The following is a 24811-nucleotide window of genomic DNA, read 5'->3' as shown; positions in this document are numbered from 1 at the left end:
TTTCCCAGAGCGCTGGGGGCTAGCGGATTAGCCTTCCGAAAGCACAAGAACACAAGGTAGATTTTTCAGCTCCTGACACTCAACTAACCAATTCTGTAGTCATGGACACCTCAAACAGGCTTCCTTTCAGAGTCCCCAATAGGGAATACAAAAAATGATTCCAAATAAGAAAAACAGCCAACAAAAATCTGGTCATAAAATAACAATGAAATCTCTCTTATAATAATTGAAAAATATCTAAGAGGCAAAGAGAATGCCATCTTTGAACAAGTTATAACTGCTGTTATTACTTTTAAAGGAAAGAGATCACTCTCTATGTATGTCAGATATAAGGTACAAACAAAACATTTTTTACAAGAGTAAAAACTCAATGTTTCATTTTATGACATACAGTGAAGAACCCACACAGAACTAATATTCACTAAGTGAGCTGAGTACAAACTATTATATATGATTTTTTTAAAACTGAGAAGAAAAAAAAAAAAACTAAAAGAAACTGTAGAAATATCCAAAAATAATCTTAACTTTAAAACACTGGGATGAATTACGGTGCATTTCCTATAAGTGATATCATACTTGAAAACAATAGAAAAAACATTAGCTTTTCCTCCCACCATTATGACATTATGGCCAATAATAAAACAACTTATTGAGTGCGATACTTAGTGAAGAAAAATCCAAAGCAAAACCAAAGTTTTCTCTCTGGCCTTATGGAATATCTTTAAAGTCACTCCAGTGGAATGACTAATGGAAAATTTAACCGTACAAACCTGCTCATTTTTAAATGAATTCAAACATCTAAAGTTCAAGATAGAAAAATTAGGTATTTTTAAAGTAAACACACTTACCCAAAATATGCTTGCAAACTGCAAATGGTGATTTTGACTTCCTAAATGATAAGAATATATGCTCAGCATGCTGGCGCTGCTCAGTGTTAACCATGGAAGGTGGTGCCTTGAGAGTTAAACACAAACACAGAGCACATTTGTTTAATAAGGAGGCTTCAACAACAGCAATCCTTTTACCCACAACAGAAAATATTTTTACTTTCGGGGACAACAGGAGGACAAATTCTTGCTTAGGAACTACAGTATTAAACATTATAATAAACACCAAAAAAACATCTTCAAGAAAACAGAAGAAACTCCTGGCAAGGTTTCAATCAAGTTGCCTAACATTTTCAAAAGGTAGATACTTATTTTACACTTTTTGGTAAACTTTTAAAAAACATAGCTAATACTGTCTTTTATTTCCAAATATACCATTCCGTTTAAACTGATGAAGTTCAAATAACTTCTAAATTCTTGGGCACAGGTGAAACTGAATCCAAAGTTACTAATACCTGATTTCTAAAAATGATCTTTCAAGATAGTCTGCTCAGGTCTTCAAGTTCCATTTTGTTCTAACAATATTTCTTTCAAAGACAGTATCTTCTGAACCAGCCTGACCTAAAACATACATTCCCATTCCACGGTTCGGTTATCTTTGACTTCACGGAGACCCATCTGAAGCTTAGAAGGAGAGACTGGCTTGTACAGGATACAGATTAAAATATCAGATTCCTCAATTGGGGGAGGTGGCAAGAAAATACACCTCTGTTGCTATAACCAATATAAATCGGGGAAATCACTTCAAGTGTATTCAAAGGCCTGGGAAGATGAAAAACATTTTGCCAGATACATTAAATCAATACTCAATATAAAGTCTACCAACTATGCAATATCAGTCACTCTATTTTCAGTTAAAATAGTTTTAAAAAATCCAAGAAAAGTCAACTAACTTTGATTTTCTTGCCTAAAGGAATTCTAATTAGCTAAAGCCAGTTCAGACTACTATTCCTAATGATATAGCACCCTCTACAGCTCTCCAGGTAAAAATGAAAACATTTCCACTAAAAACTACAGTAAACAGAGACGGATTACGCTGTGCAGCACAGGGGATTGTGGCCCTTGTCTTGTGATGATCCCCAATGGAGTATAACCTACAAAAACACGGACTATGCGCGCACCCGAAACCGACACTGCAAACCATCTATGTATCAGTCTTTCTAAAAGAACTGTGTTACATTCCGTTTGTTTTGTTTTTTTCCCCTAATTTTGGCTGCACCAGGTCTTAGTTGCAGCACTCAGGATGTTTAGTTACAGCAGGGGAACTCTTAGTTGCAGCACGCAGGGTCTTAGTTTCAACCAGGGATCAAACCCGCATCCCCTAAATTGGAAACACAGAGTCTTAGCCACTGAACCATCAGGGAAGTCCCACTGAATATTTCTAAAGGCTTTATTAATAAAATACTGTGAAAAGCTAACTATGCTAAATATAAATATTTTTTCATTTGCAAATTCTTCATTCCACCATTTTCCCTAATTGAAGGAGTTGAGTCTGTGCTCTCACAAGACTCTTCATCTGCTGACTATGACCTGAATACACAGGACGCTAAACTCTACCACCACCTGCTATACTGTTTATGAATACAAGTTCTACAAACAAAACAGCTCCCAAAGTTAATGATCCCGGGACAGCCTAACATCATTCACTCAATAAGATACAAGTCTGAATACAATTTTAATATAACATAAAAAATGAATTCCATTTTTAAGTTCAAATGATGAAGTATAAACTAAAAGCTTGTATTAATCACCTGGTTGAACATTATCATACAAACAATAAAATCATCAAGTCAATATGTTAAGGTACAAGATGGTATTCACTTTAATTTCTCAAAACTAAACTTTCAAATTCTTTCTCCTTGAAAATGAGTTTGTAACAGTTTCCAAATAGCAAGTTATTACAAAGTCCTGAGAAACTTCTTTGTCTTAAAAAAAAATAAAATAAAATCCTCAGTGCCCGAAGATTCAACAGGCTGGGAGTCAAAGCCAAACACACTCCCCAAGACCCGAAGGCAGCTCTGACCTAGAACGCCCTCCTCTTCACAGCTGCTTCAATCCCGTCCCTCTTTGCCAGCCTCTCTTGACCTTCCCCTAGATGGAGCACAAGAGACGTCTCTACCCAACCTCACACCACCAACACATGTGAGCCCCCAGTACCCACACGTGGGAAGCCTCCATCACCCGACTCATACTGCAGGTATTCGTTGCCCTCTGTCCTTTCTCTACTGTTTCTGTGACACCAGAGCCCTCCTTTCACCCATGACACTTACTGAGTATGGAGCACGCAGCATAGTTTTCACTAGACAGGTAGACAGGGATATAGTCTTTCTGCTTACAACAGGTCCACTCTCTTAAAAATCCCTTACAGCCATCAGAAAGACCTGGTTTCTAATTATTTATCTGTGCAGCACAGCAGTTCGGAAGCCTTGGGCAAGGACCCCTCTTTGGTCCCCCCATCTGATGATGCTAAGGAATGCACCTTATAATTGCTAAGAGAACTGAGGTTAAAAACGTGCTTATGGATCTCCCAAAATCAACCTACAGTAATTAAACCTTTTTGAGACTTAAACTGGAATTGTATTATCTCTGAATATGACAAGGTGACCCAAACACATCTAAGAAAAGACAAGAAACAGTCAAAATAATTTGGAAAAGGGGAGCTTTAGGGCCTTATGCTAAATGAAAAAAGTCAGAGAAAAGCAAATCCTTAATGGTCTCGCTTACATGTGGAATATAACAACAACAAAATGCAAAACCCTAAGCATAAGATACAGAAAACAGAAATTGGTGGCTGTCAGAAGCAGAAGGGGGGAGTGGTCAAAATGAATGAAAGTGGTTAAAAGGTACAAACTTCCAGTTACAAAACAACTAAGTCCTGGGCGTGTAAAGCACTGCCTGGTGACTGCAACAACCATTCCGTTGGCTGTTTAGTCACTAAGCCGGTATGCCTCTGCAGCCGCCAGGCTCCTATTCCATGGGATTTCTCAAACAGGAATACTGGAGTGGATTGCCATTTCCTTCTCCAAGGGATCTTCCCGACCCAAGGATCAAGCCCAGGTCTCCTGAATTAGTAGGAGATTCTTTACCGCTGAGCCACCTGGGAAGCCCACAATTAATTATACTGAATCTGAATATTGCTAACAGAACAGATCTTAAAAGTTCTCATCACACACACACACAAATTATAAAAATATTGGCAGTGGATGTCAACCAGACTTATTATGGTGGTCATTTATCAATATATACAAATCATTATGTCATACATTTGAAACTAATATAACTTGGGTGGGGTTTTTAGGGCTGTTTTTTGTTTGTCTTTGACCTCGTGACATGTAGGATCTTAGTTCCTGACCAGGAATCAAACCCTCACCCACTGCACTAGAAGCACAGCATCTTAACCACTGGACTGCCAAGGAAATCCCTAAAACTAACATAATGTTAAATGTCAACTACACCTCAAATAAAAAGTACATCACACTTGAGGTTCACAAAAATAGCCATTTAAAAACATGCAGAAAAAGAATAATAAGAAGGGAGTCTTATCCAACCAGATATAAATACTTAAAATAATAATTTAAGTGTCAACACTTCAGTTCAGTTGCTCAGTCGTGTCCGACTATTTGCGACCCCATGAACTGCAGCACACCAGGCCTCCCTGTCCATCACCAACTCCCGGAGTTCACGTAGACTCAGGTCCATCGAGTCAGTGATGCCATCCAGCCATCTCATCCTCTGTCGTCCCCTTCTCCTCCTGCCCCCAATCCCTCCCAGCATCAGAGTCATTTCCAATGAGTCAACTCTTCGCATGAGGTGGCTAAAGTATTAGAGTTTCAGCTTTAGCATCAGTCCTTCCAAAGAATGCCCAGGACTGATCTCCTTTAGAATGGACTGGTTGGATCTCCTTGCAGTCCGAGGGATTCTCAGGAGTCTTCTCCAACACCACAGTTCAAAAGCATCAATTCTTCGGCGCTCAGCTTTCTTCACAGCCCAACTCTCACATCCATACATGACCACTGGAAAAACCATAGCCTTGACTGGACGGACCTTTGTTGGCAAAGTAATGTCTCTGCTTTTTAATATGCTGTCTAGGTTGGTCATAACTTTCCTTCCAAGGAGTAAGAGTCTTTTAATTTCATGGCTGTAATCACCATCTGCAGTGATTCTGGAGCCCCCCAAAATAAAGTCTGACACTTTCCACCTCCAACACTTAAGGCATAATAATAATTTAAAACACAGTAAAAGAGCAGGAAAAAACAAACCATGGAACAGAGAGAATTCCCAGAAACTCATGAGATGCAACAAATTAGTGAAGACTAAACTTTACAATAAAAGGCACTAGAACGTTGGTTATTTATAAGCAAAAACGTAAGATTAGCTCTCTACCCATTTATACACATAGTAATAAATTCTAGGTGAAAATGAAAACCAAAACTTTAAAAAAAACTTTTAACAAGACACAGGAAAATAGCAGGGTAGGGCAAGACTTTTTAAACAATAAATAAAAGGCACAATTTTTTAAATCAATTCTATTGAAATAACTTCCTAAACATTAACCATAAATAAAAGATGATTAGAAGACAATAACTGCACTGCATGCAATTAACAAAGGATTAATCATAAAAACCCCACAAAAGAAAGGACAACATGGAGCATGACCAGCAGCTCATCCTCTTCAGTCCCAGAGCTAACTCACTGTCATTGGCGCTTCCTATTACATACAGCCAAATCCAATCTCAGCAGAAAAATAGCCAATGGACAGACAACTCACAGAGTAGAAGGAAAACTGCTTAATAAACAAGGGGACGTACTCGATCTCACTGGGAACTTCAGAAATGCACGCTGAAACAATGAGCTGTCTCTGAATACTTGACAGAAGTCCAGTACAAAAACAAGAGCCTGGGGAGCTCAGGGTACTGCAGACAGTTATAAACTGCTGACAATCTAAAACGGGCCATTCACTTGAAATTCACAAATCTCTAGAGTAAGTTCATGGTCTTGAACAGCAAGGTGTGCACCTGTCCACTTCTGGGCATTTATTCCTAGAGAACCTCTGCCCTACACCCAGACATTCCTATAGGACTGTTAACAACAATGACACCCCCACCAATGGGGAATACATGCAGTACCACCATAGAATGGTTTGTAAGAGCTATGTTTACCAAGGAGATAAACTCTGAAAGTTATTCTGAAGAAGCAAATGATGAGACATATACAATATATCATTTATGTAAAAAAAAAAATTTAACTCAATATACTATATTATTTACCTTTGTAGGCAAAGTGACAAACACGGAAAGGAAACAACTTTAAAATCGTGGTTATCATTATGGATGAAGAAGCAGGGTCTGAAGAATGGTATCTAAAGGAAACCCAAAGGGACCTGAATCACATCTGTGATTTTATTTTAAAGACTGTAAGTAAAATGACTATTAACATACTACTCAAGGAGACAGGTACAGGGGTATGATTTATATTGTTCTATGTGCTTTCCCACTTATTTAACATGTCCTTTTTTAAATGAGTGGGCATTCAATCCTGATAGTAATGATGACCAGATACCTTGAACAACTCTTTTGCTAAAACCAAATTAAAGTAGTGAATAAAACATTTCTTTAACATTGTAATATACTGCTGTGCTTACACGAAATCAAGGAATCCCCAGAAGTGAGAAAGGAAGCAAAAGCAGAGCTCCAAAGATGACATGACAGCATGTTCCCGTGAACCACCCTGGAGACACATATCAACCCTGAGTGACCTCAAGTTCCACCTGGATAGCTGCCCAAGGTGTAGCACACAGGAGAGACAGCCAGGGCCCTCCTGAGACAAGGACACACTCCACAGAAAGCTAGCATCCTCCAGACAAGGGTAAACTTTTTTAAAAATGGGGAGGAGGAGGAAGGAAAAAAGGGAGAAGCTTGCCAGTCTGGCCCCCAGTGGTGGATGAAGGAGGGAAAATGACTTCAGACAGCTGACAACCAGAAGCAGGTTCACAGACAGGTTTCTTGTTCCACTTCAACAGAACCCATGAGGCCCGGAAACTTTTACCCAAGAAACATTAAGTAGTCCTGTGTCTTAGAGTTTACCACAAACACTTCCAGAGCTGATATTAGAATTCTAAACATATGAAGACACAAGCCACCCTAAGTTTGCAGAACAGCAAATCAAAGGATCAAACTAGCAACACTCACAGATACTGGAAATGCCAGAAATTTAATATAAAATGTTTGAAATAAAAATTTAAAACATATGAAGCAGATGTTATCAAAAATAAAAACTTTTGTACATCAAATGATACTATCAATGGAGATAATGGCAATTCAGAGAATGGGAGAAATTCAGAAAAGTATTGAATATTACAAGTCACATATCTGATAAGGGATTAATAGCCAGAATCTATAAAGAACTCTTACAACATCAGCTAAAAATAAAAAATAATTTTAAAATGGGCAAAGGAAGGGACCTCTCTGTCCATCCAGTGGTTAACACTCCTTGCTCCTAATGCAGGGGGCACAGGTTTGATCCCTGCTTGGGGAACAAAGATCTTGCACGCCACATAGCATGGCCAAAAAAAAGGAGGGGGGGGGGGGCAAAAAACCTGAATACATGTTTCTCCAAAGAAGATAATACACAAATGGCCAAAAAGCACTTGATAAAGTCTCAAGATCACTAATCTGGGAAACATGTCAACACTGCAATGATACAGCACTTCATGAAACACAACAAAGCAAAAAAAAAAAAAAAAAAAACCAGAAAATAACTTGTTGGCAAGGATGTAAAGAAACTGGAACCCTTGTCCACTGCTGGAGGGAATGTAAAATGGTGCCAGGTTAAAAAAATACATAGCCACCATGGAAGACAGTGGCAGTTTCTCAAAGACTTACACACACTATACAAGACAGCACTCCACCTTTAGGCGCACAGTCAAAAGAACTGAAAGCACGACTCCAAAAGACTGCATACCAACGTACATAGCAGCACTATTCAAAATGGCCAAAAGGTAGAAACAACCAAGTGTCCATGACGGACGAATGGATAAATAATACATCCACAGGACGGGATATATTCAGTTTGATAAAAGAATGAAATTCTGGCACATAACATGGATGAATCTCAAAAACCTTATGCTAAGTGAAATAAGACAGCCACAAAAAGACAAGTACTGTATGATTCCACACATATGAGATGCCTCAAATAGCTGAATTCATGGAGAAAGAAAGTAGAGTAGTGGGCACCAGGAGATGGGTACGGGGAGAATGTGTAGTTATTGTTTAGAGGAACCAGTTTCACTTTCAGAAGATAAAAAATTCTGGACATATTGATGATGGTTGCACAACAATGTGAAAGTACTCAAAATGGAAAAATTTATGTTATATTTTACCACATTTTTAAAAAATATATAAGAAGGAAGATAACACAACAGAGCCTTCCCAGGTGGTGCTAATGGTGAAGAACCCACCTGCCAATGCAGGAGACTGAGACACAGGTTTGATCCCTGGGTCGGGAAGATCCCCTGGAGAAGGGCATGGCAACCGACTCCAGTATTCTCGCCTGGAGAATCCCATGGACAGAGGAGCCTGGCGGGCTACAGTCCATGGGGTCGCCAAGTCAGACACAACTGAAGCTACTTAGCATGAACATGCACAAGACAACAGAATTTTGAGGAGCAGTAAGAAAAACTTGAATATTCATAGACATAGACCTTGTTTGGATGATAGTTACGAGGGTATATACACAACTGTCTGAACTCCTCAAAATGAACATCCAAAATTTGTGAATTTTACTGTAAGTTAATACACCACAAACAAAATATTTTAAAAACTCAATGGGCAAATTAAAAGTTAGACTAGATACATTGAGAAGAAAACTGAACACAGATATGAAAAATTATTTAGAATGAAGGAAGACACAAACATTAAGAGTCTTAGAGGACAAAATGAAGGTCAGTTCTCTGCCCGTCTGGGAGCCCCAGGAGCTGGCCCGCAGACACCAGGCCCTCCAGCCTCCTCACCTCTTCCTGGCCCCAGGGCCTCCTTTCCGCACCAAGGCCACAGCTCCCACAGGGCTGCTTGCCCCTACAGCCACAGTCCTCTCTCTGCCCTGGACACATTGCGGGAGAAAAACGACATTATCGTTTTTTAAAGAAAATGCAGAAACATGTTTAACAAATTAAGATCAATGACTAAATTTTTAGCAAAGTAGGAATGAATGGAGATTTCCTTAACCTGATAGAAAGATCTTTAAAAAAAAAAAAACTACAGCAAACATCAACTAATGTTGAAACAAAAAGGCTACTCCCTTGAATTGTCAGTAAACTGTTAGTAAACCATCAAGGTCCACTGGACTCAATTTTGGAGATTTCTTTTTAAAACAGTTTTAACTATTTGCAAGGCTTAATATTTCATGATTTTTACTTAGAGGTCTTCCAAAGAATAAAGGCAAATTCTATTTTTAAAAAACAAAATAAAACTCACTGTAATTTGAAGTCATTTATGGATCCATTGGACTTTCTTCTAAGATACAGAAAATGATCCTGGTGATCATAGTTTTTCTATATCTTGAAAATTTTTCTTACTGCATCATTCTAAGGATTATTTCATCACAACTCATCAATTATTTCAAATTATGCTAAGAAAAAACTTATATAACAACAAAAATTTTAAAAAAAGAAGTGATTTTAAAGCCTCCTAGAAAAGTAATACAATAGTAAAATAAAAATAAATCAGTACCATTACATTATCCTCAATTTTTTTTTTACTACATTGCTCAGAGTATAATATGATCTTCCTAGAAGGTAAAAATGAAACCTGGGAACACCATCTTTGTAGCTTTTTTTTTAAGTTTCATTGAACAGTGTTGAGAATTAAGAATTTTTCATTTTTTAACCATAATGACAAAGAGAAAAAAATTGATAAGGAAAGGCATTTCACAACTGAAATGTAAATCAGAAGATGAATGCAAAAAGACATACAGCAACATACTAAACCCACACTGTCTAAAACAGCAGTGACTGGCCACATTTGTTGAAATTAAATGAAACTTCAAGGGGAAGGGGACATACATGTACCTCTGATCCATGTTGATGTAGGGCAGAAACCAACACAATATTTTAAAACAATTATCCTCCAGTTAAAAACAATTTTAAAAATAGATGAAACAGAAAATTCAGTTCCTTGGCTGCACTAGCCACATTTCAAGTACTTAACACCCCATGTTGCTGGCGGCTACCACACTGGACCACACAGAACATTCCTATCACAGCACAGAGTTCTAAGGGACAACTCCACTGATGATGATAAAACTGATCATATAAGTGTAATCTCAGCCCTTGTCTTGTGATGGTGATACTCGAAATCAGTTCTCAGCTGAGGCCTCTGTGTGCCCCAAGGGGCAGCTAGCAATGTCCGGAGACACTTCTGGTTGCCACAACTGGGAGGGGGCGCTGCTGGCAACAAGTGTAGAAAAGGCAAGGATGCTGCTAAAGGTCCTACAGTGCACAGCCCAGCCGGAAACACCAAGAGTGACAGGGCTGAGAAACCCTGCCCCAGGTGGATTTTCTCAGACTCAAGAATCAACAAGCGAACGACACAGCTCCAAGGACGAAAAGGCAATTCAGAATTCTCATCCATTACACAGAACTACTTCATTACCCAATATTCTGTCACAAGAACCTGAACCAACATGATTTGCTAAAAGGATATGTGACAGTGTCTTCTCTCTTATGATGTCTGTGTAAGAAAATCTGCCTGATACAGTTCATGATTCTACAGCAAGAAAAAGAATCAGAATAATAATCTAAAACAAATTAAAGATGGCTTCCCAGGTGGCTCAGTGGTAAAGAATCCACCTGCCAATACAGGAGACAAGGGTTCAATTCCTGGGTCGGGAAGATCCCCTGGAGAAGGAAATGGCAGCCCACTCCAGTACTCTTGCTTGGGAAATCCCATGGACAGAGGAGCCTGGCAGGAGTCACAAAGGAATCAGTATTTACAGACCAGATGATGAAACCAAAGAGATACAGTCACACTTTACACCGGAGCTGCCCAAAATAGTAGCCACTGCCCCCACACAACTGTTTTAAAGTAAAAAACTCAGTTCCTCCTTTGCACCAGCCATCTTTCAAGGGCTCAACAACCACCTGTGGTTACTGGCTACCTCACTGGAGAGTGCAGATATAGAGGCCACTTGAACAGAAGACACTTGAAGAAATTTAATTAATTCAGCAAATATTTACTAAGTGCTTCCTATGAGATTACCTAGAGTTACATGATTCCATGCAATGTTATTTGACAGATTAATGTACAAAATAACAGCTATCACTTCTAGAGCACTTACTATGTACCAGGCACTGTATTAAACATGTTTCTTTTCAAGTAAATAAAACCACTTAATCTATATAGTAACTTCCTGGAAATAATATATTTTGCTATTTTGGAGATGAGGAAACAGACTCGGAGGTTAAGTGACTTGCCAAGTGTCACACGTCTGGTCATGGGTGGAGCCAAGAAGAATCCAAACAGCTTGGCTCCAGAACCGCTATGTTTTCCTGCTGCTCAATTCCTAAGAGTCAGTACTTATGCTGCCTGTCCAGCAATGGGTTGATTTTCTAACATCTTATCTATGTCACCATCATACTACTATTGCTTTCCAATTAGCTCTCTAATCCCTGCCACAAAGTCACAAAATATAGACAGACCAGCAGAAATGGGGGTCAAGGAATTTTATATTTGGAATTTCTGAATTTCATAAAATAAATATATTTTATACTTTTATATGCTTATATTATGGACCAAAATAAAATTTCTACTAAGATAAAAACTCAGAAATTCTTAGCTTATACAAGCTGTTCAAGCTCCCCAGCCTCCCTCAAATACACATGCACTCTCTTTTACCGAAAGAATCATCTTGGCATTAAAAATTTTTTGGAAGAATATTAACATATCCCTCTTCCACCCTAGCTTTGTGCAGAGTCTCATCCTCTCTTTGCAGAACAACGTCGAAAGCCTCCTAACTGGTCTTCGGACTTAACCTCTTACTTCTCTGAGGACGATCTTCATACTGCTGTCACCCAGAGAAACCACAGAACTGACATGGATTACTGCAGGGCGACCTTAGATCACCCACCCTGCCTATCCCCCTGGGTCCATCTCCCCTCCCCATCTACTCATTCCCTTCCTTCAGCAAATATTACCGACCAAATATTAAGTGCAAATTAGGTTCCTAAGCTAATACATATTAGCATCCAGCCAATGAGACCAACATTCATTCATTAATCACACAAACAAATGTAACCCAAGTGGTGCAGATGTATCTAAGTTCAGGACAGGTGAGTCTCACCTTTCTGGGAAGCTAAGGAGGGCATTCCTGAGACCTGAAGGATCAGGTGAGAGTGAGGAAAAGTCCTTCAGGCAGAGGGAGCAGGAACAAAATGCTCTCAGACAGAACCAAGGATGGGATGGGAGATGGAAAGATGGAGAGAGCTGCTGTGCTGATTCAGAGAAAAGCGACGGGAGACGGGTCCTCGGAAGCTGGAAAGATAGAAACTTATCCAGAATCTTACAAAGAGAAAATGTAGTGAAACTTCAAACCCAAGTACCCTGTTTGGAACCCTCCCCTACAACATATTTCCATCCACAAATTACAATCAAACGTCCACTCTGTGTTAGGCAATGTGCTAGATGCTTCAGACACAAGTCAGTCAATGATAAACAAAAACAAACAGAATCTGTGTTTCCCAGGAGCTCACAATCCAGCATAGGAGTCAATCACATAATCGACAAGTAGCATAAAACTGGAGGTGTCATCAATGTTACTAAAGCAAACGGTGATATGAAATGAGCGTTTAATCTAGTCCAGAGTGCTCAGGCTTGTTTCTGCCAAAGTAAACAATTACACTGAGATCTGAAAAGCCAAACATCCACCCGGTACAAGCGGGAGAAGGCTGTTGCAAGCCAGGGGCATACCTGCTTGGGAGGCTCAGGGAAGAGGGAACTGATCCAATGTGATGGACAGGTGCCGGTCTATAGAGCCCCAGGAGAGCTTCCCGAGTGTGTGACCAGGGCAGTAGCATCGGGCCCAGCTCTCTCCAAAGGGCCTCGACCTTAATGTGACACTCTGTGGTGGCCATCCTGAAATTCTTAACCATTTTATCCTTGAACCTGTATTTTGTAAGCAAACCCCAACAGGACAATGAGCATGCACAGGAGCAGTGAGGACAGGCACTCATGAACATGCCTCTAGGAGGCCCGGGGCACCCGGCCAAGGAGGCTGGAGTGGGAGCTGGGTCCAAGTGGCAGCAGCAGAAGGGCCCCACCAGCCTGCTGGTCCACCTCAGAGCCTGTCCCTAAGGTACCTGACAGATACGAAATGCTTCAGACTGAACCTAATGACAGGAACTCTGTCAAGACTTAAAACTTTTAAGAAAAACATTCTGCAAGAATCATCAGCTCTAAATGTACTGCAACTTACACTTGTAAATAACTATTTTCAGTCCTCTGTATCCACAGATTCAACCAACTACAGATCAAAAATATTTAGAGGACAAAATTCCAGAAAGTTCCAAAAAGCAAAACTTGAATTTGGGACTTCCCTGGCAGTTTAGTGGTTAAGACAGCATTTCCACTGCACAGGCTGAGGGTTCAATCCTGGTGGGAGAACTAGATCCCACAGTCTACAACTAAGACTTGGCAAAGCCAAATAAATATATATATATATATTTTAAGGTCTATTTTCTCCTGTTTCCCCAGCATGTACAACATCATGCCTAGCACACATGTACTGAAGACACTGTGTAGAATGAGTGGCCAGAGATCGAATTTCAGAGCCAAACCATCTGTGTGACCACGGGCACAGAGTTACCATCTTTGAACCTCGGATTTTCTCATTTACAAAGTTTAAGAATAACTCTTCTCCCATCCACTTCACAGGGCTGATTTAAGAATCAAATAAAATGGTGGACTTCCCTGGTGGTCCAGAGGTTGAGAATCTGCCTGGCAATGCAGAAGACACGGGGTTCAATCCCTGATCCCAGAGGATCCCACATGCTGTGGAGCAACTAAGAGTGTGCTCCACAACTTCTGAGCCCGTGCCCTAGGGCCCGTGCTCCACAGGAGAAACCGCCAGTTCACACAACTAGAGCAAGCCCACACACAACAACGAAGTCCCAGAGCAGCCAAAAAAAGAGAATCAAATAAAATGGAAAGAACTGTTCTACAGCACTACATTTTGGCTAATGCTTTTAAAATGTTAACCAAATTCCACAATAAAAACCATGAAAACCAATCATGAACCCCTCTCATTAAAGTTGCATTTAGATTCATTAAAACCTACTCCAGTTTTAAAACAAATATAAAGTATCAATTAATGTATGTGTTCTCCATTATTTTACATTATCACTGCGCACACTGATTAAGGACAATCACAATAAACTATGGAAAATTCTTAAAGAGATAGGAATACCAGACCACCTGACCTGCCTCTTGAGAAATCTGTATGCAGGTCAGGAAGCAACAGTTAGAACTGGACATGGAACAACAGACTGGTTCCAAATCAGGAAAAGGAGTACATCAAGGCTGTATATTGTCACCCTGCTTATTTAACTTATATGCAGAGTACACCATGAGAAATACTGGGCTGGAAGAAGCACAAGCTGGAATCAAGACTGCCAGGAGAAATATCAATAACCTCAGGTATGCGGATGACACCACCCTTAGGGCAGAAAGCAATGAAGAACTAAAGAGCCTCTTGATGAAAGTGATAAAGAAGAGTGAAAAACTTGGCTTAAACCTCAAAATTCAGAAAACGAAGATCATGGCATCCAGTCCCATCACTTCACGGCAAATAGATGGGGAAACGTGGAAACAGTGGCTGACTATTTTGGGGGGCTCCAAAATCACTGCAGATGGTGATTGCAGCCATGAAATTAAAAGACGCTTACTCCTTGGAAGGAAAGCTAGGACCAACCTAGATAGCATATTAAAAAGCAAAGACATTACTTTGTCGACAAAGGTCCGTCTAGTCAAGGCTATGGTTTCTCCAACAGTCATGTATGGATGTGAGAGTTGGACTATAAAGAAAGCTGAGCACCGAAGAATTGATGCTTTTGAAATGCAGTGTTGGAGAAGATTCTTCAGAGTTCCTTGGACTGCAAGGAGATCTAACCAGTCCATCCTGAAGGAGATCAGTCCTGAGTGTTCACTGGAAGGACTGATGATGAAGCTGAAACTCCAATACTTTGGCCACCTGATGAGAACAGCTGACTCATTTGAAAAGACCCTGATGCTGGGAAAGATTGAGGGCAGGAGGAGAAGGGGACGACAGAGGATGAGATGGTTGGATGCATCACCGACTCAACGGACATGAGTTTGGGTAGGCTCCAAGAGTTGGTGTTGGACAGGGAGGGCTGGCGTGCTGCAGTTCATGGGTCTCAGAGTCGGACACGACTGAACTGAACTGAAAGAGGTTTGACAATCTTCAGTTAAGTTGCTCATAAGTTGTTAAGTCATGTCCAACTCTTTGTGACCCCAGGGACTTCAGCACGCCAGGTAACCCCAAATAATTAGTTCACCTGCTTTCTATTCCCACTACCCCAAAGGCTAAAAACCACGCATTGTAACAGATGAACCTGCATTGGATTTCCCACTCTACCACTTTCTTTGAAAATTTAGGTAAATTACTTAATATCTACGTATTTCAGTCCCTTAGTCCATAAAATGAAAAGGAAAGTAATAACTACCTCACAGTTACTGATGATCAAATATGGTAATACATGTGAAGTGGTTGGCATAGTGCCTTCACACACAGTAAGCACTGGGTAAAATGTCAGTTGTCATTCTTGAGATGACTGCAGCTTCCATCTGGGAAACCATGCAGTCTCTGCTACGCATCCACACTGCCAAACAGTAAGTGGACTTTCCAAAAAGAAATCTTCTATTTCATTAACACTTTTTTCAATACTCTTCTCTGGAAAGATTTCAAGTATGTAAATAGAATCCAATACAACACACAGGAGAGGTGGTGAGGCAGAGCAGAAAGAGACCCAGCTTTAGAGGCACAAATGGGAATTGTACACCTAATTCAGCCACTAAGTAAGTATGTAACCTGGCTACTTAAGCTCTCTCTCAACCTTGTAAAGGGGTTGCAAGGATTAACAAAGTATGTAAAGCATCAAGACAGTGTCTGGCCGGTGATATGGACTCAATTTCTAGAATTTACTCGGACTCTTCTCCCCTACTCCCTTACAGGTGATAAGAATAGCTTTGCAGGGAAGAGAAAAGGTCCTACCAAGCACAAATACTAACCAGTACTGAGACCAACTATGAAGGACAACTATTCTATATTAATAGCTATGAGAACTAAAGCAGCGTGGGGGGGGGGGGGGTCACATACTCCTTCTAAAGTCTAATGAAAACGGGGCCTCTACCTTATAGAAAATTCCCAGATATCTCAGGAAACGCTGTAAGTCAGCGATTTTAGGAGCATGGTATTTAAGGGGAATAACAGCTAGTTTTTTTCTGGACTTAAGTTGCAAGAGTCTGAAAACGTTCCCTAAGTCATTTTTTGTGATAAAACGATTCACCTAACTTCGCTCATATTGTGGCAAGTAAATCCTGCTTTAATTAAACTTCTCAGCTTCATAAGCTAAATTTCATAAGCTACCCGGTGTTGGGTGTGAAAACAAAACTTGAGAAAAGGAACTACAAACTATATGAGAATTAGTTCAAATGTCTTAAAATGTGATGCCTGAACACGTAACTCAGTCACCGAACCAAAAGGGGGGGGGGGGGGGGGAAGGTGTACAAAGGTACCGAAGATTGCTGCATCCAATTCTTAGGAAGGCTATTTGTCAATTCAAGGAATCAAGCCTCTAACTTCCAGAGAAATCTACAAACACGGAAGTCGTGATTTACAAAAAGGAAACTGAGCCAGCAAATAGTTTACTGAGTAACTAAACATGGTTTATCCTTGCTTCTACTCTGAGTGGAATGCCTTACTCTTTGACTCGGCCTCACCTTCTCGAGTAGGTAATAACCTACTGACTAAATTGTTCTGTTCATTGTACTGCAGCAGAAAAAGTCCAGGAGAACTGCACACCCAACTCTCCACGACGCACGACCCGCACGGAGCTCGGTCCCAGACAAAGTTCTGCCCCAATGACCTTGGTCCTAGGATTCCCCTCCCTCCCTCCCGCCGTTCCTTCCTTGTGCGGCCGATTGAGGCTGCCCAGCCGCGGTCGCAGGTGGGAGAAAGCGCTCGGGGACCCAAAGGCACGAGAGGAACCACAGTTGCAGACGGCACCCGGGCCATGCCAGCCCTCCGCCGGCACCCGCTCTCCAGCGGCGCGCACAGCCCAGACCTAGCGCCCGCTTCCCCCCGACCCTGAGCGGAGGGTCGGGGCGCACGAAGCATTCCTTCGGCCCCACTCGGTGGCGCGGCTGGGGCGCCGCACAGCCAGGGAGCGGACAGCCCAGCCAGGGGCGCCAAGGCAGGAGCGCAGGCGGAGGAGAGTCCTGCGCCACGCCACCGCCGCCTGCTCCAGCCCTGGGCTCCCGGGAGGCCCCGGCCGGTCGCCAGTCCGGCGGGCGCCAAGGCCGAGCACGGCAGCGCCGCCAGAGACCGCGGGCGCGGGGCGCGGGGGCGCGGGCACTTACCATCAGAACTTTGGCCGCGTTCTCCAGCTGAGCGATCACTTCTGGGGGCCCCAGCGCCGCCGCCATCATGGTCTCTCTTCAATGACGCGCCATGCGGTGCATTTTGGGAGCGGGCGCCCGGCCGGCCAATCGCGAGATTCCTCGGGCTCGCGCGCTCCCGCCCGAGCCGTCGCGGCCGCCGACGTCGACGCGGGGTCGCGAGGTCAGGGCTGCGGGCCTGCGGGCCTGCGGGCCAGGGCTGTGGGCGCTCCCACGGGGCTGGCCCGCCTGCTTGCTCGCTCGCTCGCCGCCGGCCCCGGGGGCGCCTCCAGCTCTGCCGTGTCCTCTGTGGACGCGTCGCTCCCGGGCAGGGCGGCTTGCGCCCTGCGAGAACGCGTGCTCCGCGCTCGCGTGCCCCCGTGCGGGCTGACTTCCTGGCGGAGCCGGCGGGCAGGTCCGGCAGAGGGGCTCGGAGCCCAGCTTTCCCACGCGGGCCTGAGAGCCCCGTGTCCGCCCTCGCGCCGGCCCTCACTGTTGGAGACCAGGCTCTGTTCTGAGCGACACCTGCATACCTGCTACTAGCTTCCACCTCTTAGTGCCGGTCTGCTTTTTGAGGTACACAGAAAGTCAGTTTCGTTTCAGTGTAAGTTTCCTCTGTTGACAACTTCCTTTATTTCTTCTTCCAGTTGTAAATAAGCCATAGTTGCGAGGTTTTCCCTTTTCTATGTCCCTGCAACAGAATTGCATTGTTAGCTTCTTTGAGAAACGAGTTATTATATTTGGCATCTCTACAACATGAAGTTGAGGAAGTGAATTAACAAGGTTTTTATTGCTTAAGAAACAAAGTACCTCTTATTTCGTTACAAAAGGGTAAAGAGTGCAATTAATGGCTTTTTTAAAAATTGCGTGAAATTGGTTCACATAGTGCCTCACCTGTGGAAGGCATTCAATAAATATTTCACTAAGTACAAATGTCTGGACTTAATCATTTTACGACTGCTCCATGGTGTGAAGCGATACATATTCATTAGAAACTATACTTCAAATCTTGATCTCTTCCTGGGCAGCATGTGCGGTCAGATACTCAAGTGGTGCACAATCAGGAAGATGAACAACTGATATCTTAGAAACATTCTGTTTTTCACTTTCAGTACTGTGTTCACTAAATTAAATGAGACAGTCAACACTTTATTATAAAACATATTCGCTATTAGATGATTTTGCCCAGCTGGAGGCCAATATATGTGTTCTGACCACTTTTAATGTAGGTGAGGCTAACCTGTGAAGTTTGGTAGGTTAGATGTATTAAATGCATTTTCAGCTTATGATGTTTTCAACTTATGATGGGTTTATTGGGACTTAACTCCATCATAAGCCAAGGAAGATCTGTATAGCAATCTGCAAGATTACAAAGTGTCTCTACCTGCTACAAAGAGTTATTACTGCAGATCAAAGATACATCTTCAAACGTGTAGACAAATGAGTATTTTATGACATTAAATGTTTGAGGCATATAATGCTTCAGATTGTGCCCTGTGTTCCAGAGCATTTGTTTTGTGCAGCTACACAAGAACTTTGCATTGAGATGCTCTTTAAGAACGAAGAAGAAAAGGTATTTTATTAAACATTGACAGTAGCACTCTCCTGGGGTGGTTGGTGGGGCAAGGAGTAGTGTCCCTGCCTACCCACATAACGCTTCACATTCTTAAGAAGAAGAAAGTTGTCAGATTCCAACTTCACACTTGACACAAAAGAGAAATATTTACGGTTTAAGAATCTGCTTAAAATGTTCCTGGAATCAAGAACATTTCACAAATACTACATCCCCTATACTCTTAGGGTATGCCTTTAACACCTGTGGTGTCCTAGGCTCCAAAAGTGATTCAGTTCAGTTCAGTCGCTCAGTCGTGCCTGACTCTTTGCGACCCCATGAATTACAGCACTTGAATATATTATATACTTTTCCTTGGAAACAGGTTTAGTTTGGGGGATTTGGGGTGGTTTTTTGGTCTTTGTGTGTGTGTGTCAAGCCATAAACATCTTGTCAACAGAAACATGCTGATTGAAATACCTTAGAGCAACAGTTCTCAGAGTGTAGGCTAGGGACACTTACTAAGCCCCAGAATACCAAGGAGTTCCCTAAGATCCTATCAGAGGATCTTGGTCAAAACTATTTTCAGATAGCTATAGTCCTATAGCCATGGGTGGATGGCATCACCAATTCAATGGACATGAACTTGGGCAAACTCCAGGAGATAGTGAGGGACAGGGTGGCCTGGCGTGCTGCAGTCCATGGGGTCACAAAGAGTCGGACATGACTGAGCGACTGAACAATAGTCCTATCAGTAAACTACTTTGAATTGATTCAGCTCCCCAGTCAAGACACAGATTAGCTAAATGGATTAAAAACACAGGATCCAACTATATGTTCCCTCTTACTACTTCTACTCAACATACTAATGGATGTCCTAGCCAAAGCAATTAGGCAAGATAAATAAAAGGCATCCAAATCAGAAAGGACGAATTATTATCGCTACACAGATGATGTGATCTTATATAGAGAAAATCCTAAAGATTCCACAAAAATGTTAGAACTAATCAAAGAATTTGGCAAAGTTACAAAATATAAAATCAATTTTAAAATGTCAGTTGCATTTTTATATACTAAGAATGAGCCATCAGGAAAGGAAATTAAGAAAACAGTTTCAGGGAATTCCCTGATGGTCCCATGGTTAAGAACCCACCTTCCACTTCAGGGGACTCAGGTTCCATCCCTGGGGAACAAAGATCCCATGTGCCTCAGAGCAATTAAGCCCTTAACCCAGCAAGCTGCAACTACTGAGCCCGCATGCCACAACAGAGAGCCTGCATCCCACGTGCTGCAGCTAAGACCCAATGCAGCCAAATAAATATTTGTTTAAAAGAGAAATTTTATCCAAGTCAAAACTACAATGACGCCTTTTACAAGGAACATAGATAAATTATGCAACAGAGTGAGAGATTATTCTATTTTACTTGAGAGACTCAAGAGAAGAACAAATCTCTTTTTTAAAAGGTGTTTCTAAACCCAAATTAAATGGCCACACTTAATAAAAATAATTCTGTATCAACAAAGGACACCTGATCTAGAAAGTGTTAAGGGATCTTATGACCCAAAGTTCTGAAAACTTTGAAGGCAGCAGTATAGAACTGAATGTATTATGATATCAAATTTATAGGAGCTTAATATATTTCTCCAGAAATAAAAACATAAGACGAAAACGGAACTATGTCTTTAAAATATTTTTTTTGGTATAGAAAGTATATTTCTGCACATATGTCTGTGAAATGTTACTATTTAGAGTTCTTAAATACTTGATTAACAGCACAGTTCTTATGTCTATCAAAGTAACTGTAAACAGCAGTGCTTTATCCCTCCTGTTCTCACAACATATCATCTTGAAATTTACTTCTAAACCAGTTTAACCAAGTACAATATTCCATCTTCCTTATAAAGTTGAATGTTATAAGGCATCCACCCCATTAAAATTTTTGAGACTGGGATGAAGACCTCTTTTCCAGAGAGGTCTCTGGAATTCCCCTGACAACCCAGCAACCTAAAGGCATGAGTTGCATCAGATTTCCAAAGGCTTTACCCAAGCCCCCTGCTGCTGGGGAGCCTCTGGGTACCCAGCCGGCCAGAGGCTCAGTCCAAGGGGTGACCACCTAAGGGGCTACTGTGCCATCCTAGCGCATGATGTCATGGTGTGGAAAGGCCACCAGAGGGTAGCAGCTTCCTCACCTGGAAAACGGAAATTGTAAATGTGTCAGGGGTAAGACTGGGAAGATGCCATGGAGAGGTGGCAGAGGGGTGCTGCAGTTTGTCAGGGTTCAGAGCTTGGAGCTCTGGCAGAGCAGAGGGCAGGGGTCCAGGCGGGGCAGAGGGGAGCCTCAGCCTGGGACCAAGTTCCTCTCAAGCAGGCCTGATCAGGTTCTTCAAATGATAGCACAGGACTGACATTTCAAGATGTCCTCTGCGCATGGAGAAGAATCAGAGCCAAAGCTGTTGGCAGTGGACAGAGGACTGCCCAGCTGGGCTTCTGCTGCGAGTTCTTGGGAGTGGGGCCTGGAGGGGACCTCCCGTCCCAAGGACAGGGCTGGCTTGTCTGAGAATAGCAACTAGGACTCAGTTCCTGCCCCAGTCTCAGGGGCCCGAGCCCTGTGACCAGGAACTGACAGTGACACCTGCCTGGGTTCTGACAGAACAGAGGCTGGTGGAGGTGGTTCCTGATGGATGCCCCAGGAGTCCATCACTAGCCCCCAAAGATGATATGGGGGGTTGTCAGTAGAGCTCTGCTTTGTTCTGAATGTTTTAAGACAACAGGAAATTGGCAAAAGTGGGGCTTGATTTATAAATGTCCTGAAGCCACTCCTGTCCCTGTTTGTGATGTTTGTCCTCTGACCTGTGGGCAGCCCTGGGCCTGCGCAGAGGTGTCCTACCATCCCTACCCAGCTGTCATCTCATTTTGAACCCTAAGGGCATCCTCCAACAAGATACACATGTCATACGCAATGGCATTTGGATCCTCTAATCTGAATATTCTGGGCCATTATTGATGGCAACTTTGCCAAATGTTCCAAAATAATCTGATCCTTTTAAAGCCTCTAATAAGCTGGGCAAGAGGAAGACTCAGCAAAGATGATGTCTGTGCAGTGCAGACACCAGGCAGTCCGGAGCCGTGGCTTCTGACTTCTCTTGTTTTGTGTCTGTTTTCCCCATTCTTTATCCTCCTCCATTCTTCCTGGGAGGGTGGGCTGTGACTGCAGGGTCTTCTGGACTGTCCTCTACCTGCCGGACCAAGCCCTGTGTCATCAGTGCAGACCTGATGCACCCAGCAGCCACAGGGGTGAGCGTCTGCCTCACAGATGCCCAGAGGAGAGCAGCCACTCCTCACCCGCCCACCCAGACAGCCCAGCCAGCAGCCTGCCCAGTGGGGCCTTCAATACTTGTTAAAAGCATGAAGGCTCTAAACAAGACTTCAAGAACCAACCTGCTTCTCTGGCAAATGCACCCACCAGGAAGAGTGTCCTCTGACACATCTAGAGAGAAGGAACAGGGTATTTGGCAACTGCTGATTTGCCTGCTTTTTTGACAGCCTCAGCTAGCTTGGTCCCACTGTCCCCAAGACCAGTCGCCCCACTGCACCTGGCCTGTGCCCCGCAATTGCTGCCCTCCCCGCAGCAGCCTTCCTACCTCCTGCTGAGACTGCAGTCCTGTGCAGGCCTTCAACACAGCGCAAGCCCACACCCCCTCAAAGATGGCCCCGGGGGGCCCTGTCGGCTCTCCTGACTCAGGCCCTGCATGTTTACCTAAAAGGAAGAAAGGGTCCTGGGTCCTGGTTTAAGTAAAACTGTTCTTTTTGTAGCCTTAAAATAATTTTCTCTCCAAGTTCGATGAAAGTAATGACTATGGAACTTATTCACAGAATCAGCTAATTCCATCTGTTTTATAGTTTGTCCTACAAAAAATCTGTGATAAATTTATGTAGAGACTCGGACTTCCCTAAAAACCCCACCTGCTGCAACAGAGATCCGGCACAGCCAAATAAATAAATACTTTTTAAGAATTTCTGTAGAGACTCCTACGACTTTTTAAACATTCAAGCTTCCACTTTAAGGATTTAATATGTGCCACGTGTTACTCAGTTATACACACTGAACACAATGCTGCCCAATGTATTTTTGACTCAATGTGTAGTGAACAAATAGTAGGTGCCCATAATGATTCAAGACCAGAGTAAGCCACACTATTCTGGGGTCCCTTGACAGTCTAGTTTTTAAATTGGGGGGAGGAGAGGCAGGAGACATAGTGTAGATTTGCCTTAACGGAATAGAAATTTGCACAATATTTATCACTTTAAGTGACTGAGTAGGTTCAACAGTACCTTCCTAGAATATATAGATATAAAAAAAAAGAACACATTGCATGAATAAAAAGAAAGTCCTACTGTAGAGCACAGGGAACTACCTCCTGGAGTAAAGCATAATGAAGAAGAATATTATATATTCTATACAGTATTTTTGGAGAAGGCAATGGCACCCCACTCCAGTATTCTTGCCTGGAAAATCCCATGGATGGAGGAGCCTGGTAGGCTGCAGTCCATGGAGTTGCTGAGATTTGGACACGACTCAGTGACTTCACTTTCACTTGTCACTTTCATACATTGGAGAAGGAAATGGCAGCCCACTCCAGTGTTCTTGCTTGGAGAATCCCAGGGACAGCAGAGCCTGGTGGGCTGCCGTCTGTGGGGTCACACAGAGTCAAACATGACTGAAGCGACTTAGCAGCAGCAGCAGCATACAGTATTTTAGTATTTTTATACATAGGGACCTCCCTAGTGGTCCAGTGATTAAGACCCTGCACTTCCACTGCAAGGGGAATTGGGTTCAATCCCTGATCAGGGAACTAAATATCCACAAGCCTTGTGGTGTGGCCCAAAAAAAGAAAAAAAAAAAAAAGTATATGTGTAAGTCTCTTTGCCATACAGCAGAAATTAGCACAAAACTGTCAATCAACAAGACTTCAACTATAAAACATGAAAGAAAAACAATGCAATTTGTGGGTGGTTTAATAAGAATTCCTCCCTACTTTCCTCTCCCTAGAAAGGACATTCTGTGAGTGCAGATCTTAAAGTGAGTGCAGATCTTACTTGCAAAAGCACATCATCAGCTCCCTCTGCTGTCTGTTGGTTGGACTTGGAACTCAGAGAATCTGTGGTACTTTCTGGACAAAAATACTGTACAGAATTCAGGATAAGTTAAGATTGGATTAGGCACGGGTGGGTCTATTCTGTATGTATTACATATTCCAGAGTAAAGGAAAGCAAGTCACCAAGCATATTTGCAGAAGGGATTCCTACATATATTTTCACTGTAATAGTGTCTGATTTTGCTTCAGCTGTGACCATGTAACCTCTTGCTGTGAAGAAGACTTGCAACATTTACGTGTTTATTTAGTATAAATTACACAGTCCGAAGAGAAACATGCAAAGCAAATTGGCTTAAGACAATTCAGATGATCTCATGAAGTTATTTGTGGAAGATCAGAGCAGAGCAGCCAATGCCCACAGAGAGAGTTCTGAAGTCTCCGGGTGTGAACCCCACTGACCCAAACAGCTAAGCACCTCAACAGAAAATTCCCAAGCTGCTTGAGATGGCAACTGGGGCCACCTCTGCCTTGAACTGAAGCTTTCATCTCCAACTCATCAGCTCTTTAAGGCCAAAATTCTGGGGGGCCAGGGGCACGGGAACAGACAACTA

At 42.5% G+C, this 24811-nt stretch overlaps 2 protein-coding genes across 4 annotated transcripts in view; both read right to left on the bottom strand.

Moving 5' to 3' along the window:
* XPO4 (exportin 4) overlaps positions 1 to 17621 on the bottom strand; it is an 88190-nt gene extending 70569 nt beyond the window's left edge. For 2 of the 3 annotated variants that reach the window (XM_069601688.1, XM_069601689.1), the window contains exons 1-2: positions 17534 to 17621; positions 849 to 954 (exon numbers count right to left, since the gene is read on the bottom strand). In XM_069601688.1, coding sequence (XP_069457789.1) covers positions 849 to 954; positions 17534 to 17602 — 175 coding nt within the window. In that variant the 5' untranslated portion in view covers positions 17603 to 17621. The remainder of the gene's footprint in view (positions 1 to 848; positions 955 to 17533) is intronic. The other variant, XM_069601690.1, reaches the window with a different exon arrangement.
* Positions 17622 to 18109: 488 nt separating this feature from the next.
* LATS2 (large tumor suppressor kinase 2) overlaps positions 18110 to 24811 on the bottom strand; it is a 45441-nt gene continuing 38739 nt past the window's right edge. Inside the window, exon 8 of the mRNA XM_069601692.1 lies at positions 18110 to 18242. Coding sequence (XP_069457793.1) covers positions 18183 to 18242 — 60 coding nt within the window. The 3' untranslated portion in view covers positions 18110 to 18182. The remainder of the gene's footprint in view (positions 18243 to 24811) is intronic.

Source organism: Ovis canadensis, chromosome 10, assembly GCF_042477335.2.
Source record: "Ovis canadensis isolate MfBH-ARS-UI-01 breed Bighorn chromosome 10, ARS-UI_OviCan_v2, whole genome shotgun sequence".
In the NCBI taxonomy this organism is placed as follows: domain Eukaryota; kingdom Metazoa; phylum Chordata; class Mammalia; order Artiodactyla; family Bovidae; genus Ovis; species Ovis canadensis.
This window is presented reverse-complemented; position numbering and strand designations above follow the sequence as displayed.